Source organism: Myotis yumanensis, unplaced genomic scaffold (genome assembly GCF_028538775.1).
Source record: "Myotis yumanensis isolate MYYU_CA2020_CCGP unplaced genomic scaffold, mMyoYum1.0.hap1 SCAF_9, whole genome shotgun sequence".
In the NCBI taxonomy this organism is placed as follows: domain Eukaryota; kingdom Metazoa; phylum Chordata; class Mammalia; order Chiroptera; family Vespertilionidae; genus Myotis; species Myotis yumanensis.
The window spans coordinates 59,517,110-59,534,342 of record NW_027223760.1 but is presented as its reverse complement, the minus strand read 5'-3'; the positions used below and the strand labels follow the sequence as shown (position 1 = coordinate 59,534,342).

General features: G+C 37.7%; 1 protein-coding gene across 2 annotated transcripts in view; it reads right to left on the bottom strand.

The window, feature by feature from the left end:
* Window positions 1-1,875: 1,875 nt before the first annotated feature.
* ITGB8 (integrin subunit beta 8) overlaps window positions 1,876-17,233 on the bottom strand; it is an 86,585-nt gene continuing 71,227 nt past the window's right edge. For both annotated transcript variants that reach the window (XM_070424411.1, XM_070424412.1), the window contains exons 11-14: window positions 14,800-15,025; window positions 10,430-10,536; window positions 7,411-7,574; window positions 1,876-7,313 (exon numbers count right to left, since the gene is read on the bottom strand). In XM_070424411.1, coding sequence (XP_070280512.1) covers window positions 7,191-7,313; window positions 7,411-7,574; window positions 10,430-10,536; window positions 14,800-15,025 — 620 coding nt within the window. In that variant the 3' untranslated portion in view covers window positions 1,876-7,190. The remainder of the gene's footprint in view (window positions 7,314-7,410; window positions 7,575-10,429; window positions 10,537-14,799; window positions 15,026-17,233) is intronic.

Here is a 17,233-nt window from a genome sequence, read left to right as displayed (position 1 = left end):
TCAGAGTTGGCATTAGAATTTCCTTTGACTAACTTCTTTCTTCATCACCTATATCTAGCCAGACCCTAAATTCTCTCACATCTTCTTGCAGCTGTAGCTCATATCCCTCTCTTTGTTCTTTTGTCTAGATATTTACTTCATGAAAATTCTCCAAGCTCATTTGACCGACTCCTCTTTGTCACAATTTGAAATGTTCCCCTATTGTACTTTAGACCAATCCAAACTTTCCTAACATAAACATTTCTGTCTACATTTGTTCATTTTCCATTATAAATATGTGAATCTCTCCCATTCAAAAAAGTTTATTTAACCATCTCTTGTTAAATGCTGAAGTTCTTAACCAATATTTTATACTTGGTATCATATCCTACTCATTCTTTTTCTCAATGAATTTAAGAGCTATGATTATGGCACATTCATGTTTGGGATATATCCGCCTAGCAAAATGATTGTTTAAATTCTTGACATGGAATTTTAGCATGTCCACACTCACCTTTTCTTCCAAGGCCTGTAAGTCAAATTTGTCTTCATGGACCCTGCTGCAGTCTAACTCAAGCATCTGAGTATGCTTAGCTTTTTGTTTTTCATATTCTAAAGGTCTGTTTACTTTTTCCTATGTAGTATTTGTACACATACTTTATTACACATTTTTGGGGGCGTGGAATAGGGACATAGTTAAACTACTAAAACTAGTTAAACTAGTAAAATCTATTATTTCATAACATAGGATCACTCATTTATGGAGAGTAAAACAGATCTGGGTATGAATCTTCCCTTGGCCACTTGCTAGCTGTGTGCATTTATACAAGGTCACTAACTTCTCTGTACCTTGTTTTTCTTATTTGAAAATTTGTGGAAAATAGAATTTAGTATTGCTAAGGATTCAGTGAGACAATTTTTTGAATAACACAGATTATCTGATATAGCATCGAGTGCAGTGGTTTAGCTAAAAAGAAATTGTTTTCCTACCAGGGATGTCTTGAGGTGAACATTTGATGACTGAAGGGGAAGCTCTGACAATTTCAGCACATGGCTTCCTTTGCTAAGGTAGCTGCTTTAATTGATCCAGACAACAAAAATGTTGTTGTGATCTGGGGTTGTACATATCATTTCCTCTCCCATCCTACTGACTGACATTTACTCCTGTAATCACATTTAGCTGCAAAGGAGTCTGAATAGTTAAGTCAGCTATGTGCTCTACTGAAACTCAGGCAGGTGGGTCTCATTACTAAACAAGGAAGGGAAGATTGGGGCCAAACAATATTCATAATGAGATCAGGATTCTGATCCCAAAAGACTGTAACTCACATTTCTGAGTTGTGAGACCTCCTGATAATTTCCCTTTGATCTCTCTAGCCCAATCCCATATATATATATAGATTTGCTACACATACCTTTTCCTTCAAAGTGTTAAAACTTCTAAAGGACAGGGACTCTGTCTACATGTCTTATTTAGCTTTTAATGTGTCCCCTCATCTGATTTACTACATCTTCTACATGAAATTTAAAAAAATCACAACGCAGGGGCATTTTATAAATTTCAGTAGTTTAAACATGACTCTAGAGAATGTGCGATTGAAGTTTATGAACATTCATATTTATATTAAGGTGCTACTTTTTCGGTTCTTTGTAATTAGGGTAGTCATTCTGCTTCCATCATTGGGCAGCAATCAAAAGGTAAGTAGAGCAATTGGGATGGTCTCCACCCTATGTCATTGGCCCTACAGTTTTCTAGAAGTAGTAGTTTTTGGAATTATGTAATGTCCTCTACTAATGACAACATATGAATGTTATTACATTTCCTTTTGTGACAATGTGCTGTGGTCTGGTAATTGTGTGGGTTATGTAGGACACAATGGTAAATAAAGGAAAATTCTTAGGTTTTTAGATTTTTATTTTAAAACATAAAATTTTATAGTAATTAACATCTACGTTTAAACAGAATGATGCATTAATTAAATGCCTTGTCATAACTATTATAAGCTCTGTTAGAAAAATAGACATCTTACAACTACAGTGTCAGCTCTTTAATAAATACATAAAACAGCAGTTAGTAGTCAATCAGAATTATATGAACAGCTTCATAGTATATTATATGAAATTGTCATATTCCCTAATCCTCTGTCCTTTAAGGAGATTTAATTTTATGTATAATTCAAAGCCAGAAATAATAAGAAACTTGCTTAATGAGAATGTTTCTTACACCTATTTTATATTTAAATATTTTAATTTAAAAATATACTCTATGTTAAAAATTTTTTACAAAGGCAACATTAATTAAATGAAACAAATAAGGTTATATCATTGATAATTTAAAAACATTTCTAAATTTTCTTTGCAGAGGTTTAAAAATGAAGTAGCTATTAAATGTAAAATAGTTCTAGTTATGTTAAATATCCAAAAATGAATTTCTATATTAATATGTGCAAATTTGTATCTTCCTATAATTTAGAATGAAAGTATTTGATATTCAATATCCTTAATAAAATTCACCCTATTTATCATTGTGTGGAATTCTTATCAAAATCATATTTAACAATGGTATAATATAAAGTTAATGAAAGTTCTTTAGACAAATCACAGTTTCCATCCTTGGTAACTGCAGTGTGTGTGTGTGTGTGTGTGTGTGTGTTTAATTGTTGGGTTAAATAATTTTAAACTGAAATTAGATTGTAGAGGTTCAAACCTGATTAAAAGAGTTAGCTTAAAAGATACATTTTATGTAGGAAAGTATTTCAGGTAGATAAAAGAGTAGTGTTGTTACTCTCAGGTATTTTATTAACATCTGCCCAGATAGCTGAACAACTGTTTCATATAATTCAAATAATTTAATAACATTTTTATGACAGTCATTACATGGGCTTGAAGGTAAATTTATCAGAGCCAAAGGAAAAAAAATCACTCAAAAGAAGGGAAATGTTAAAAAAGAATAAAAATGTAGAAGGACTCAAAGAGAAAGTTATTTTTTTCCCCAACAGCACTGATTGGTTGTATCATATTTTTCTCCTGTCACTGCTGTAACATATGCAAGGTGCTGTAAAATGTAATTATCATGTTTACATGTAATATTCTCCCACTTAGTTTTGTTTAACAGAGAGATGATAATATAGAAGTATTCATTACAAAGGATAGAAAGAATAAAAAATTATTAACAAGACTAGGAGAAACCCACTCATTCTTATCAGTTAAACCAGGGTTTGCAGAAATCATAGCAAGCATGATTTAATAACCTAAAGGTCTGCAGGATGTGAGCTCATAATCAGACAGTTTGGATCCATGCTTAGTTGTATGTGATTCAGTTGTACTGAAAACTGGCTCATATGCCATCATAAATTAATTTTCAAATGTTTGTAAGAAAGCAATGTCCCTATACCCATGAACATGTAGTTAAAAATTAATTAGTGTACTATTTATTCAAGCACAACTTTCAACACTGCATTTAACATGCCAACAATTGCAAGATACATCACAATTTCAGAGATGTTATACTGAAAAAGCAGATGTGTCAGAATCAATGAAATATGAATGTGTATAATCAGTTACCCATAGTAAATTTTCCATAGAGGAATTATAAAAGAGAAGGGAAATGATCTGAAAGCTAATTATATATTTCTTTGAAAGGTGATATATATCAATTTGCATTGCATGAAATGGAGTTCTTAAGGTCAGTATATATTGATAAAGACAGTCATAAATTAAATGTTTAGAGCAAATAAAACAGAATACATTATGCACATGCTTGAACTCCCAAGTAGTTATATTTCTCTTGAAACTTTTATTAAAATAAAGGTCTCAAATCCTTTAAAACCGAATCTCTAACAGTTGTGAGAACTTAAAATTCTTAATTTTCAATGGATCTGTCTTTGTTCAGGTACATAGATTCTAATGAGTTTTAAAATTATTAAGAGGTGTTTGGAAATAAACATTATTCCATTACATTTGATTATTTTTAATAATTGGATTTAATGAGTTTGAGGGCAATCCCTTAGAAAACTGAGTGGAAAAAAAACAGGAGTAAGGAAAGGAAGTAAAAGCCACTGAATCTAATTTGCTATATCAGGTACCCAGAGTAAATAATTCTATAGAGAAAAATTTTCATAGTCCCTCATAAGAATATTTCAGTGTCTCATGGATGCCATAAGAATATCTTCAATGGAGATTAGGAAATATTAAGACATATTTGGAATTTATTCTTTTTCTTTAATCTAAGTTCTTTATTGTTTAATGTATTACATTGGAATTTATTCTTTAGTGAAGGATTACATCTGATGCATGCAGTAATTTTAATAATGATTTTTTAAAAAATTTGCCTGAAGACAAAAAAATATATTTTGTTTATTTTAATTTTTAAAATCTTTATTAACTAAAGCTGCTTTGAACATTTAGGACATAATCAGATTTCTAGTGAATTTCTGAGTCTTGCAGAGACTATGTATGACTTCCTAAATGTTAACAAATTTTGAAGAAGATATCAAATGTTTAAAAACCCATGTACACTGCAGTGTAAACATGTCCCCAGAGAAATCAAATGCATACAGTTATATTGTAGTGTTATGTCTTGCACATTGCTGAGTCATTACATGGCACATGTAATTTAAATGTAAGTCATTTAGGGCACAGAAAAGCTGTCGTACCAAAAGTGTTCAAGTTCCTAACTTTGTTAACCATTAAAAATGTCATTACTTGTGTTTGATATCAGTAAATCTTAAAAGGCTCCTGTGGTCATATTGAAAATAGGCTCTATTTACAAATATTATTTAATCTAAGAATACCCTGTTTTCCCTTACCTTTTAATTAATTCTAATTAGTCAAATATTAATTCTCTTCTCACAAACCATTATACAGGAACATACCAATTATTCAAGTAAAATGTAAGCTCTAAAATAAAACCTTTAAGAATTAGATCATTAAGTGGAAAAAAAGAAAAAAAGCACATAACAGTCATCATCTAGCTTTGAACAGCCTATCAGGAAGTTTGTCTCTCACTACGGTAACAGCTTCAGTTCAGTTCGTTATAAATTAGTGCAAACTAGTGAGAGTGTAAAAATATAAACTCTGGACTTTCAGGGTTTCAATTTATTTTGCTCTTTTGGATAATTCATTCCACATGGAAATTACTTTATGAACATCGTAATGTTCATTTTTAAATTGTCAGCATTTTAATAAATGGAATTTTTCCACTTTTTTCCTTTTGGGACTGTCAGGTATCAATTTATTTTCCTTTTAAAAAGGATGCTACATGTGACAGACAAACTGAAAAATGTGATTTTTACGTTATCCTTGGTGGTCAAGGGTATCTTAAACAAGTGAGTCACAGTACTGAATTATGTCAGTGTCCCCAATCTCTCATTTGGGGAAGGAAATACAGTTCAACTTAGAGTCATAATTGCTTGGCTATGGGGACAGCTAATGGAGTTGCTCTATTTGTTAGCTCCAGAGCAACTTATGTATTAAAATACTCTTTTGGGTAGAATGTGGAGTGCAGACTTTAGTCTTCATTGAAATGCAAATATCTAGCACTTTGATTAACTCAAGTGCTGAATGACAGCAAATCTGGGATGTTAATTATAAAAAGACATTGTTGTCATAGGCAAAGCTCTGACTACTGGACTTCTAGCCAGTAAAATGAGAATAAATCTGTAGGGCTGTGGTAATTGTGAAGAAGTTTCCATTGGGGAAGATAAAAACTCATAGCCTCTGTATCAATCTCGGGGTGAGCACCGCACAATTTTAGGGGGTGCTGTTCACACAGGCTAAGGCATGAATGGATTTCACACCTGTAGTTAACTTTGGAAGTTGATTGGCAGGAAAGATTGCAACTAGTCATGGCCAATTCAGTCTGAATGACTCTTTCAGCTTTGCTTTGCAATTTTCTCATGCTCATATACTTAAGACTTCAGTAAATCACATTTAAAAACACTTGCCAATTGGATATTCTAAAGACTCAAGAGGTAGCATGATATTGTGCAATGAACACTAGCCTGGCAGTAAGATAGAAATTGTCTTCAAATGCTGCCACTTAATCACTGGGATGGTTTTTGAGACATCACTTAAACTTGATTCCCTGACTAACTAAAATGATGGATTAGCTTATTTCTTAGATACTGTTTATCTTCTGCCAATTGCATACTTTTAAAATTCTAGTCAGTGGAGTTGAGGAGATACTATTTTATATAGCCTAATATAACTTTTAATTTAAAAATGCTAATATCTACTTAGAGTAAATATCTGAGAAAGCTCAGTCAAAATTGTGGCACTTTGCTTGACAAGGCAGAGTTTCTAAATATCACCTGATGATTAGACAAATGAAATGGTGAAATAGTCTGTCCAGTTAACCAGGTAAGAAGATATAAGACTCCACATCTTCAAACAATGAAGCTGTTCAAATTTTGATGTTACTTTACAGTGTCCCTTATTAAACATTCAGCTTTTAAAACCAGTATTCTAATAAAGTGACATTGTAATATTAAGTTTTTATGGCAGTAGTAACTTAGCACTTATTTAATCCAGTCATCTGTGACTTATATAAACTTATCCTGTAAGAAAGAAAACCAAACCATAAAGGCAAAGAGGAGAGAATGTTGGAATTAGTATCCATCTTGTAAAAAGAAGAAAACAAACACACATATGCATAAAACTAGTTTCAAAAGCAATAACCCTCAAGATTAATGTTTTATCTGTTCACCTCTTGAGTGAAACACTAATCATTTACTCATCTAGCTATTCTTGTAGATTCACTGTCAAATGTTGAAGTGTTTGGCAACATTAGAATAAATGCCTTATTATTTTTCATTTGCATGTTCCATGCAGGGATTACTGTACCCTTGCAGTGACACAATGCCATTGCTTCTCTCTGGGAAGCTTAGGAATGGCCAGGTACCTGTAAAGTGTAATCAGTGCTCTTCAGATGATCTACATTCTATGCTGATCTAAATAAGTTATATATTACAGTAAAGTGCTACAATGACACTAGTCTCAAACAGTAGTAAGACACATTTTTTTCTCTGAAAAAGTCAGCAGCGATGTGAGTCACATGATGATGAGGATGCTTGTCAGTCTCCATTCCAGTGAAAACCAGCAACTAGCATGATCTAGAACAATTTGTCTCCTCCTGTGACTTCTAAAACTACAATTTTAGGAGCAATTATTAAAAATCCAGTTTCCCATAAAGTACTTTTAAAAAAATCTTTTTAGTAGTTGCACCTGAAAGTTTCATGAGCATTTAATTTGCTGATATCCATTTTTATTTCTTCAGGCTTCTCACGTCGGTAGGTTACTGTTCTTGTGCAAACACTTTGCAGAATTGACTTGTCCTTAATGGAGAAGAAATATTAGCATTAATTAAGGACCAAAATATTGGAAGTAGATAATGACATACTGATAGTAATTCTTTTTTTAGAATTCACTGACCTTTTTTGAGGCCGACACCCTGTAATCTGCTGAGGACTTCATTTTATTACTATTCCATTGTAATATCACCTGTCTAATGATAAGGACTTTAAGCAACCCAATCAAGAATGTAACTATGAAAATGATGAAAAATATCCTCACATAGCTTGGACTAGAGAAGCATTCTGTAATGAAGCAAACAAATAAATTGATTAAAAATGGGAATGAGTAAGTCAAAGGATTCCAACAAGTAAACAGAGTTTATCATCTCAATGAATAGGAGCAGGGATCTTTGCAAATTTACATTTTGAAAACAGAGGACTGCCATTACTGTAGATTCAAAGAAGACTCTCAAATTTTTATTACACACTTATTAAAATATTTTCAACATAAAATGCTCCTTTGTAGAATAGCCACAATTAAGTATTTAATGAGAGTATTTATTTGCAGCTTGCTTGATTCTTAGTAGTATTAACTGGAATATACCCAAATCCATAACTAAATATAATTGTATCCATGATAGAGAGAGGGACAGTTTTTGTGATGTGTTCCCTTGATCACAAGTGGAAACTGGGATTTAAAAAATTATTTAACAGCACCCCTCATTAGCTTATGTTCCCCTTGTTTTGCTCCTCTTCATTTGTTGCACACCAGTAGTGGAAAATAAAGTAAACATCTGCAGAAGCTAAAATCAGTACTACTCTAACAGATGAATAAATATTTCCTTTGAAATTGCAGTGTCACTTTTCATGATTATTACACATAGATTCTCCAGGAAATAAGAGTGTCCAGTTCAGGACAATACACAAAATCTCTTTCCTCAATTTTTCTTTTTCTTTCTTTCTTTACTTGTCTGTTAACCAAGTTTTGCATCTAAATATTCCACTTGTAGTGTTTTAAGAGTAAGTAATTACTAGCTGGAAAAGGATATGCCTCATTCAGAGGAGGAGCATGCGAGGTCTCTGTTTTAGCACTAGACTTTTGGCAAACTCTAGTTGGAAAGTCTAAGACTCTATGGCTGCCAGAGGTATTATCCAAATCTAAGAGGAACATGGTTGCACAATATGTCAGTATTCCACAGAACTTACCAGCTGTCCCAGACTCAAAAAATTACCTCCTGGCCTAAAGAGGCATGTGTTTTTGCCTCTTCTTTAGACTTTGGGGACTTCACCTAAACGTCTGAAGGTCTCCCTGAGAGGGCCTTTCAGGAGGGGACCTGTCAAGACTTAGAAAAGCAATCACCCGCTAATGGGTGATCTATGTCTGAATTCCCAGGGATGACCAAGCGTGCTCTTGAATAAGCCAAGAGCTCAGTAACAAGAGCAAGGGCTCCTCTCCAAATGGGAAGACAGAGCGCAGTTTTCTTTTGGTCAATGATAAGATTTCCTTGAAAGAAAGGTTAAAGAGAGGCTGGAGGACTACTAATTGGAATAGAAGCACCAAACACAAAATGCAAGTTTTCCTTTGTTTCACACACTGAGCATCCAGGATGCTCGATTCAACAGTGATGCCCTTGGAGTCTTTCACAGCGACCTCAAAGTTTGTGACATGCATGCCTTCCATCCTGGCAGACTGTCATTTCCCCTAGCTGACTCAGAGCTACTCAATCAGCTAATATCCTTATAGGGGCATGTGGCTTGATCCCACTTACTGGCTTCTCGCCTAGTAGAAGCTTAACTAGAAAGACCAAAGAACACTCTTTAAGTGTGATTGAATGAATAGATAATAGAGGTGGCTAACACATGCCCTTTCTCTCTCCTTGCACAAGAGTTGTGAAGGGGAGGGGATTCCCCTAGCTACCCATACATTTTACAAATGTTTATAATGGGTTAGGATACATGACATTTTCAGGGCCCAAATCTGCGTGCATTTTTTAAATGTCATTTTGGATCAGCAAACATTAAGACATGGCCATGACTATCATCTTAGTTTAGGTCAAGTAAGGGCTTTTTCTAAGGAGCTTTAATGGAATACTTTTTGTAACCACACTTAGGTCACAGTAGGTCTGTTTACTTAACATAATAAATGACATGTTGACAGTAAGGGCTCCATTTATTAGAAAAGGCACTTGGCTTTTGGGAGTGATTGCTACAGCCCCAGCTGGCAGCACATGGGCTCTTTTCAGAGCCAAATTCAGTATGGGCTAAAATCAGTATGGATGGGAGGGAAGAAGGAAGCAAAACTCGAGAAAGTTTATTATTTTGTATGCTCTCTGTAAGAGCTGGGATTATTCTTACAGAGTAAGAGAGATTATAGTAGCAGTTAAGAATGTTTTCAGTGAAGTCATAATTTTATTATGTGTCATCTTTTAATTTACATAATTCTTTCATGTTCACTGGCTCATTTAATCTTAAACTACTCTGAGATTGGTATTACTATCTCCATTTTACAGATGAAAAAAACTAAGGCACAGGGAAATATTGTAAGACACTGATATTTCTTAACTACTCTGTCAAGGGACATGGCTTAAGCCAAGGTCTTCAGATTAAAAGTTCCATACCCTTTCCATTGTGTCACCTTTATAATGATTCACACTAACTTTTATTTATATCATAATGAAAAGTATCAGGAAGGAATAGCCCTTTTGAACTTATGCACTTTATAAAAGCAGATCATTGCTACTTTGAATTTTTTAGCTTCACCCGAAACATGAAAATGTTGGTTTGACACAAGGAAGGTTATAACTGGAAGCAAGTTTGGTTTATGAAAAATAATTATGGCTCCATAGATATTGTCTCTAAGGGTGAAATTGACTCCACATAGGAAACTCCTTGGTTCACTGAGGCCTCTCTAGAAAATATGTTCAGTGTACTTCCATGGAGATGCACAGCATGGGAACTTACCTGGGTAGTTAAGAAGGGGGATCTAACAGTTCAGCCAACCATGGCAGACACACTCAGCTAATTTTATTGAGTACCATCTCTGAGATATTGAAAACATTGAAGCAGTTAGTCCATTCTTTAGGATGGTTGCTATGGACCCTTTTGGGGAACATGATTCGATACTTTCTCGGTGCTTTGCTTACTAAGCTTTGGCTTACCTGATGTTTGGTCCACATAATGCTGTTGCATGAAAGCACATGAGGATTTACACCGGTCAAGTATAGCTTGAGACAGATTGTGGGGGTGAAGGCATTGCACACAATTCCTGTAAGGGGAAACAGAAATGGAAACATATAATCTTTAAAAGGTGGTAGCCTGTAGTATTTTCTACAAGAAATAAATTAGAATACTGCTTTAGGACAGCAGTCTTGTAAAACTGGGAAAGAAAGCTATGACACTTATTTGTAATTTTGGCTGAATTTAATACCATGTCAAAGTTACTTTCTAACCACTTAAAATAGTTTAATAATATATAAAATCAAAATAATGATTTTTCTGCCTATTTTTTCTTCTAGGATTTTTAGGGTTTCAAATCCTACATTTAAGCCTTTAATCCATTTTGTGCTTATTCTTGTATATGGTGTGAGAAGGTGGCCTAGTTTCATTTTTTTGCATGTATCTGTCCAATTTTCCCAGCACCATTTATTGAGTAGATTGTATTTACTTCATTGTATGCTCTTGCCTCCTTTGTCATATATTAATTGACCATATAAGTGTGGGTTTATTTTTGGGCTCTTTATTCTGTTCCATTGTTCTGTGTGTCTGTTTTTAAGTCAATACCATGATGTTTTGATTACTATTGCCTTGTATAATAGTTTGATATCAGGTAGCATGATACCTCCAAACTTGTTCTTCTTTCTCAAGATTGCTGTGGCAACTTGGGATCTTTTGTGGTTTCATATAAACTTTTAGATTATTTGTTCTTGTTCTGTGAAAAATAAACTTTGGTATTTTGATAGGAATCACATTGCATCTCTAGATTGCTTTGGGTAATACGGACATTTTAATGATGTTAATTCTTCCTATCCATGAGCAGGGTATATGCTTCCATTTATTTGTATCTTATTCAGTTTCTTTCTGGAGTGTCTTACAATTTTCTTAGTACAGGTCTTTTATCTTCTTGGTTAAATTTATCCCTAGGTATTTTATTTTACTTTTTGATGCAATTGTAAATGGGGCTTTTTTTAGTTTCCCTTTCTGACAGTTCATTATTGGTATAAAAATACAACAGATTTCTGACCTAGAAGGTATTATGCTAAGTGAAATAAATTGGTCAGAGAAAGACAAATACCATATGATTTCACTTATATGTGGGGTCTAAAGAACAAAACAAATGAACAAACAAAATAGAAGCAGACCCATGGATACAGAGAGCAGACTGATAGTTGCCAGAGAGGAGAGGAGTTGTGGGACTAGGTAAAAAAAATGAAGGGGTTAAGAAGTAAAAATTGGTCATCACAAAATAGTTATGGGCATATAAAATACAGCCTAGGGTTGTAGTTAATAATATTATAATAACTGTATGGTGCCAGGTAGGTGCTGGAAATATCAGGGAGGAACATTTTGTAAAGTATATGATTGTCTAACCACTATGTTGTAGACCAGAAACCAATACAAAACAATATTAAATGTAAACTGTAATTGAAAAATATTTATAAAATGATTTTTCCATCTTGAGAAGAAAATCTATAGGAAATGAATACTCTTAACACACACACACATACACACACACAAACTAGCATAGATGTTTTAGAAGATGAATATTAGACACCAATAGAAAAGTTTAGCAATAAATACACAGTTCAAATTTTTGTTTAGTTCTTTAGAATTAATTCCATCATTATGTTTAGGAAATGCATTACTAAGAGAGAGACATAATTTGCTATGCATTGTTTAAAAAATTTTACTTGTGCTATTAATCCAAGAAAGTGGAGGTTATAAAAATTTGAATAAAACAAATTGGAAGGCACAGTGATGTTGAGAGTAGTGGCTTTTGTTTCAACAGGGCTCAAACTGTTATTGGGAAATTAATTATTGGCACAAAACAATAATGCTATCTTTATTTAACATATCACCTTTCATTTATCCATCATTTATTTCTTTAGTGCTTCATAACCACCATCATCCTATCTAATAAAAGAGAAACATGGTAATTAGCCATACCTCCGCTACCCTTCCCATTGGCTAATCAGGGTGATATGCAAATTAACTGCCAGCCAAGATGGCGGCCGGCAGCCAGGCAGCTTGAAGCGAACATGAGGCTTGCTTGCTTCAGTGACAGAGGAAGCCAACGTTCCCCGCCTGCCGCTGCCAGCCTCTGAGCTTGCAGTTTGAAACATTGTTACAAATATAGAAGCTAAACAAAACCCCAGAAACCTGCTTTCAGCCAGCCGGGCCTCAGAGCTGGAGTTGAAACAGTGTTTCGATTGTAGAACCCAAACAAACCAGATACCTGCTTTCAGCAGCCGAGGCCTCAGAGCTGGAGCCAAGCCTCAGAGCTAAAGCTGGCCCAGAATAAAAAAGAAAAAAGAAAAAAAGGAGCGGTTGGGAGCTTCAGTCACCCGCCAGCCTGAAAACAGTCCTCAGCCCCTCACCCAGACTGGCCAGGCACCCCAGTGGGGACCCCCACCCTGAAGAGGGTGTGACCAGCTGCAAACAGCCATCAGCCCCTCACCCAGGCTGGCCAGGCACCCAAGCGGGACCCCCACCCTGATCCAGGACACCCTTCAGGGCAAACCAGCCGGCCCCCACCCGTGCACCAGGCCTCTATCCTATATAGTAAAAGGGTAATATGCCTCCCTGCACCGGGACCAGCGGAGCCGTGAGGCCTCCCGGTACCGGGATCAGTGTGACAGAGGCCAGCGCCCAAACCCCCTGATCGCCCTGCGGCTCTGTCTGTGACAGGGGGCGGGGCCACAACCTCCCTATCCGCCCTGCTCTGTTCATGACAGGGGAAGGTGCCCCAACCCCCTGATCAGCCCTGCTCTGTGCCTGATAGGGGGGAGCTCCCCAACCCCCTGATCGCCCTGCGGCTCTGTGTGTGACAGGGTGCGGCACCCCAACCCCGCCCCCCCCCACGGGCCCTGCTCTGTGTGTGACGGGGTAGAGCCATAACCTCCCCATCGGCCCTGCCCTGAGTGTGACAGTGGCGGCGCCCCAACCCCTGATCGGCCCTGCTCTGTGGGTGATAGAGGGCGGTGCCCCAACCGCCCCCCACGGGCCCTGCTCTGTCTGTGATGGGATAGAGCCATAATCTCCCCATCGGCCTTGCCCTGAGTGTGACAGGGTGTGGCGCCCCAACCCCCTGATCTGCCCTTCTCTGTGTGTGACAGGGGGCGGTGCCCCAACTCCCCTATTGGCCCTACTCTGTGAGTGACGGGGGAGCTCCCTAACCCCCTAATGGGCCCTGCTCTGTGGGTGACGGGGGAGCTCCCCAACCCCCTGATCGACCCTGCTCTGTGCGTGACAGGGTACGGAGCCCCAACCCCCCTGATGGGCCCTGCTCTGTGAGTGACAGGGGACAGCGCCCCAACCCCCTGATTGACCCTGCTCTGTGCATGACAGGGGGTGGTGCCTCAACTTCCCTATCGACCCTGCCTTGAGTGTGACAGGGGGCGCTGCCCCAACCTCCCAATCGGCCCTACCCTGAGCGTGACTGAGGGTGGCATCGCAACCTCCCAATCCGCCCCGCTCTGTGCATGACAGGGGGCGGTGCCCCAACTCCCCAATCAGCCCTGCTCTGAGCCTGACCAGAGGCTGCACCTGGGGATTGGGCCTGCCCTCTGCCACCTGGGAGCAGGCCTAAGCCAGCAGGTCATTATCTCCCGAGGGGTCCCTGACTGCGAGAGGGCACAGGCCGGGCTGAGGGACCCTCCCCTCCCCACGAGTGCACAAATTTTTGTGCACCAGGCCTCTAGTTCAATAATACAATCTAACATTTTTCTATGATTACTGTCTATAAGTACAAAGATTATTTTATATGAATCATCTAATTTAATTCTTTCATAGAACTATAGCAAGGTATTATTATTATCCTCATTTCTCATATCAGTAATATTGACAGAGGCTATCCTCAGAAAATTCACAGAGAATTTCAACAACTTGCCCTAGATCAAACAGCTAATTAATAGTAAGCTGGGAAGCATGCAACCCCTAAGTCATCACATTATAAACCTTAAACTTGCATAAGGTTATATGCCAATTATATATCTAAAAAGCTGGGGGGAAAACCAATGAACTGTTATAAATACTGAATATTATTCTTAAAAATCCCCACCTTATTATCAAAGTTGAAGGCAGTGAATGCCTTGTTAAATTCTGATACGCCACAGCTATCTAGTGGCCAAAAACTGGAATATAAGTCTTAAAATTCCCAAATCCCCCACTCAGTTCTCTTTTAGCATGATGGTAATTAATTTGGAGGAGAAGATGCAGCACTTCTAGGGTTATGAAAGGCAGAATTAAAAAGGACAAGCATAGCTGTAATGGAGTACTGCTTTAAGCATGTTTGGAGTCAGAGAACACATACCAGTTTTCATTGCAGCCTGTGTGACACGTGGGGCAGTGTTCACAGAAGCGGCCGAAGCTTCTGGGATCAGTGCACTCGCACCTGCCACATACACACGTGCCTCTTCCACTGCACACTTGGCCCTTTGGATTGACGCAGTGCTGGGCTGATGTTGATGGGCACTGGCACCGATCTCCTTCCCAGCCGCTGAAGCACTGGCATCTGCCTGCTTCACATTCTCCGTGCCCTGCAACAGACACCACAGGACCTAAGTTATTATTGGGGCCACCGACTTTGTGAAGCTTTTCCAAATGTGAATTCCCCTCCCGTTTCCATGGAAACACACTGACAGTGAAGTGAGTGCAAACAACATCATTTTCTACTTGTCTGACATAAACAATGCCAGGATGTAGTGTCTACTTCCAAAGCTGTTCTAGTGTAATCTCCTGATGCTATTTTATTGTGCTCACAATTGTGAAGTCTGCCCAACTACTTGAAAGTCACTGTATATTCAGTTTTAAGTTAAAAACACAAATATAATTAAGCTACTAAGACTGAAGTAATGTTAATTGCCTGACTTGAAAACAGGGGTATTTGATTAATAGCTTCCATAATTTATTCTCTTTGTCTCTCCTTATTGCCAAGGGCCTGAGGCAAACCTTCTAGTGCTTCAGTTCTGGAAGTTTAAAGATAAGATTTCTAGAGAAGCCAAACTAATCGTTTCACATCTTCAGGAGATCAGTTGGCAGGGACCATCAAAAGTATGCTGTGCACTATTATTATGGGGTATTGAGAGAAAGCAAGGTGGTAGATGTGTGTGTTTGTTGGGGTTGGGGCATTTATGCAAACAAATAAGGAAAAACACTAGTTATATGTAGTTAATATATAGAAGTATCCAAGATTTAATATGCTAATGTGAACTAGAAGTCTTCAAGAGGGGGTACATTTTATAGGATTATGTAGTGTTTCTCGGGCTTATTTAGCCACAGACTCCTCCCTCCCTCTTTCTTTCTCCCTCCATCTCTCCCTCCCTACCTACCTCCCTCTCTGCCTCCCTCCCTGCCTCCCTCCCTCTATTGCAGAGCACTTCACAAGGTGACTGTTACATAGAGTGTGCTGTTGGATTGGCTAAATTTGCTAGGCGTAAAACTAATGAGGTTCAGGCCAAACAAATGCCTGCCAGACCCTGTTCCCTGTAAGCAGGCTGCACCACTGATCCTAGGCAGCCGACCTGTGAACATGTGTTTTTATTCTCAAAGGAAACTAGTGAAGAAAATGCTTGTCAGCCTACAGTTTGCACTTACAATTTATATACAAATAATTCAAAACAGATTCTCAGCTGCCTGTGTGTCAGTAGTATCATAGTTATATAGAAGAGCGCCAGTAAATTAATTTTTGATAACTATATATATAAAGGCTAATATGCTAAGTGTCCGTCCACGTAATGACATCACTTAGCAATGCCTGGCTTCCTCTACCTAGCGACGACTAGCCTCCTTGCAGTTCCTTCAGCCCAGGTTTTATAACCAGGTGGAAACATTTCACACTTTAACCAAATGTATGTGAAGCATTTTCCAGTGACTCATCTCATTTGATCCTCACAGAAGTCCTGGAGTAGATAGATAGGAGATTTAGAAAGCTTAGAAACTCGACCTGACTTAAAAGAAGTAAGAACTGGTGGACCTTGAAAATGACTTCAGGTTTTCTCACTGTGCAGAATATAGTCAAACACTACTGCAGTTAAATATTTTACCCTTTGTTCTCCCTGTGTGATCTACAATAATAATCTGCTTCATGTTGATACTTACTACTGTGTTGCTGATAATTACTTGAAAGAGAAGTTGGGGTGCTTCACTGGGCTGGAAAAAGTTTAGTTACAGCCCTGACCGGTTTGGCTCAGTGGATAGAGCGTCGGTCTGCGGACTGGAGGGCCCCAGGTTCAATTCCGGTCAAGGGCATGTACCTTGGTTGCATGCACATCCCCAGTAGGGGGTGTGCAGGAGGCAGCTAGTCGATGTTTCTCTCTCATCGATGTTTCTAACTCTCTATCCCTCTCCCTTCCTCTCTGTAAAAAATCAATAAAATATATTAAAAAAAAAAAAGTTTAGTTACATCAGAAAGCAGGTATAATTAAGCAAGTTTAATATATATATATATATATATATATATATATATATATATATCTCCTATCTAATAAAAGAGAAACATGGTAATTAGCCATACCTCCGCTACCCTTCCCATTGGCTAATCAGGAAGATATGGAAATTAACTGCCAACTAAGATGGCGGCCGGCAGCCAGGCAGCTGACACAAACAGGGAGGCTTGCTTGCTTCAATGACTGAGGAAACCAAGCTTCCCCTCCTGCCTATCCGTCCTCTGAGCTGCACTCTAAGAAACATTGTAACAAATATAGAAGCTAAACCAAACCCCAGAAACCTGCTTTAGTCAGCCAGGC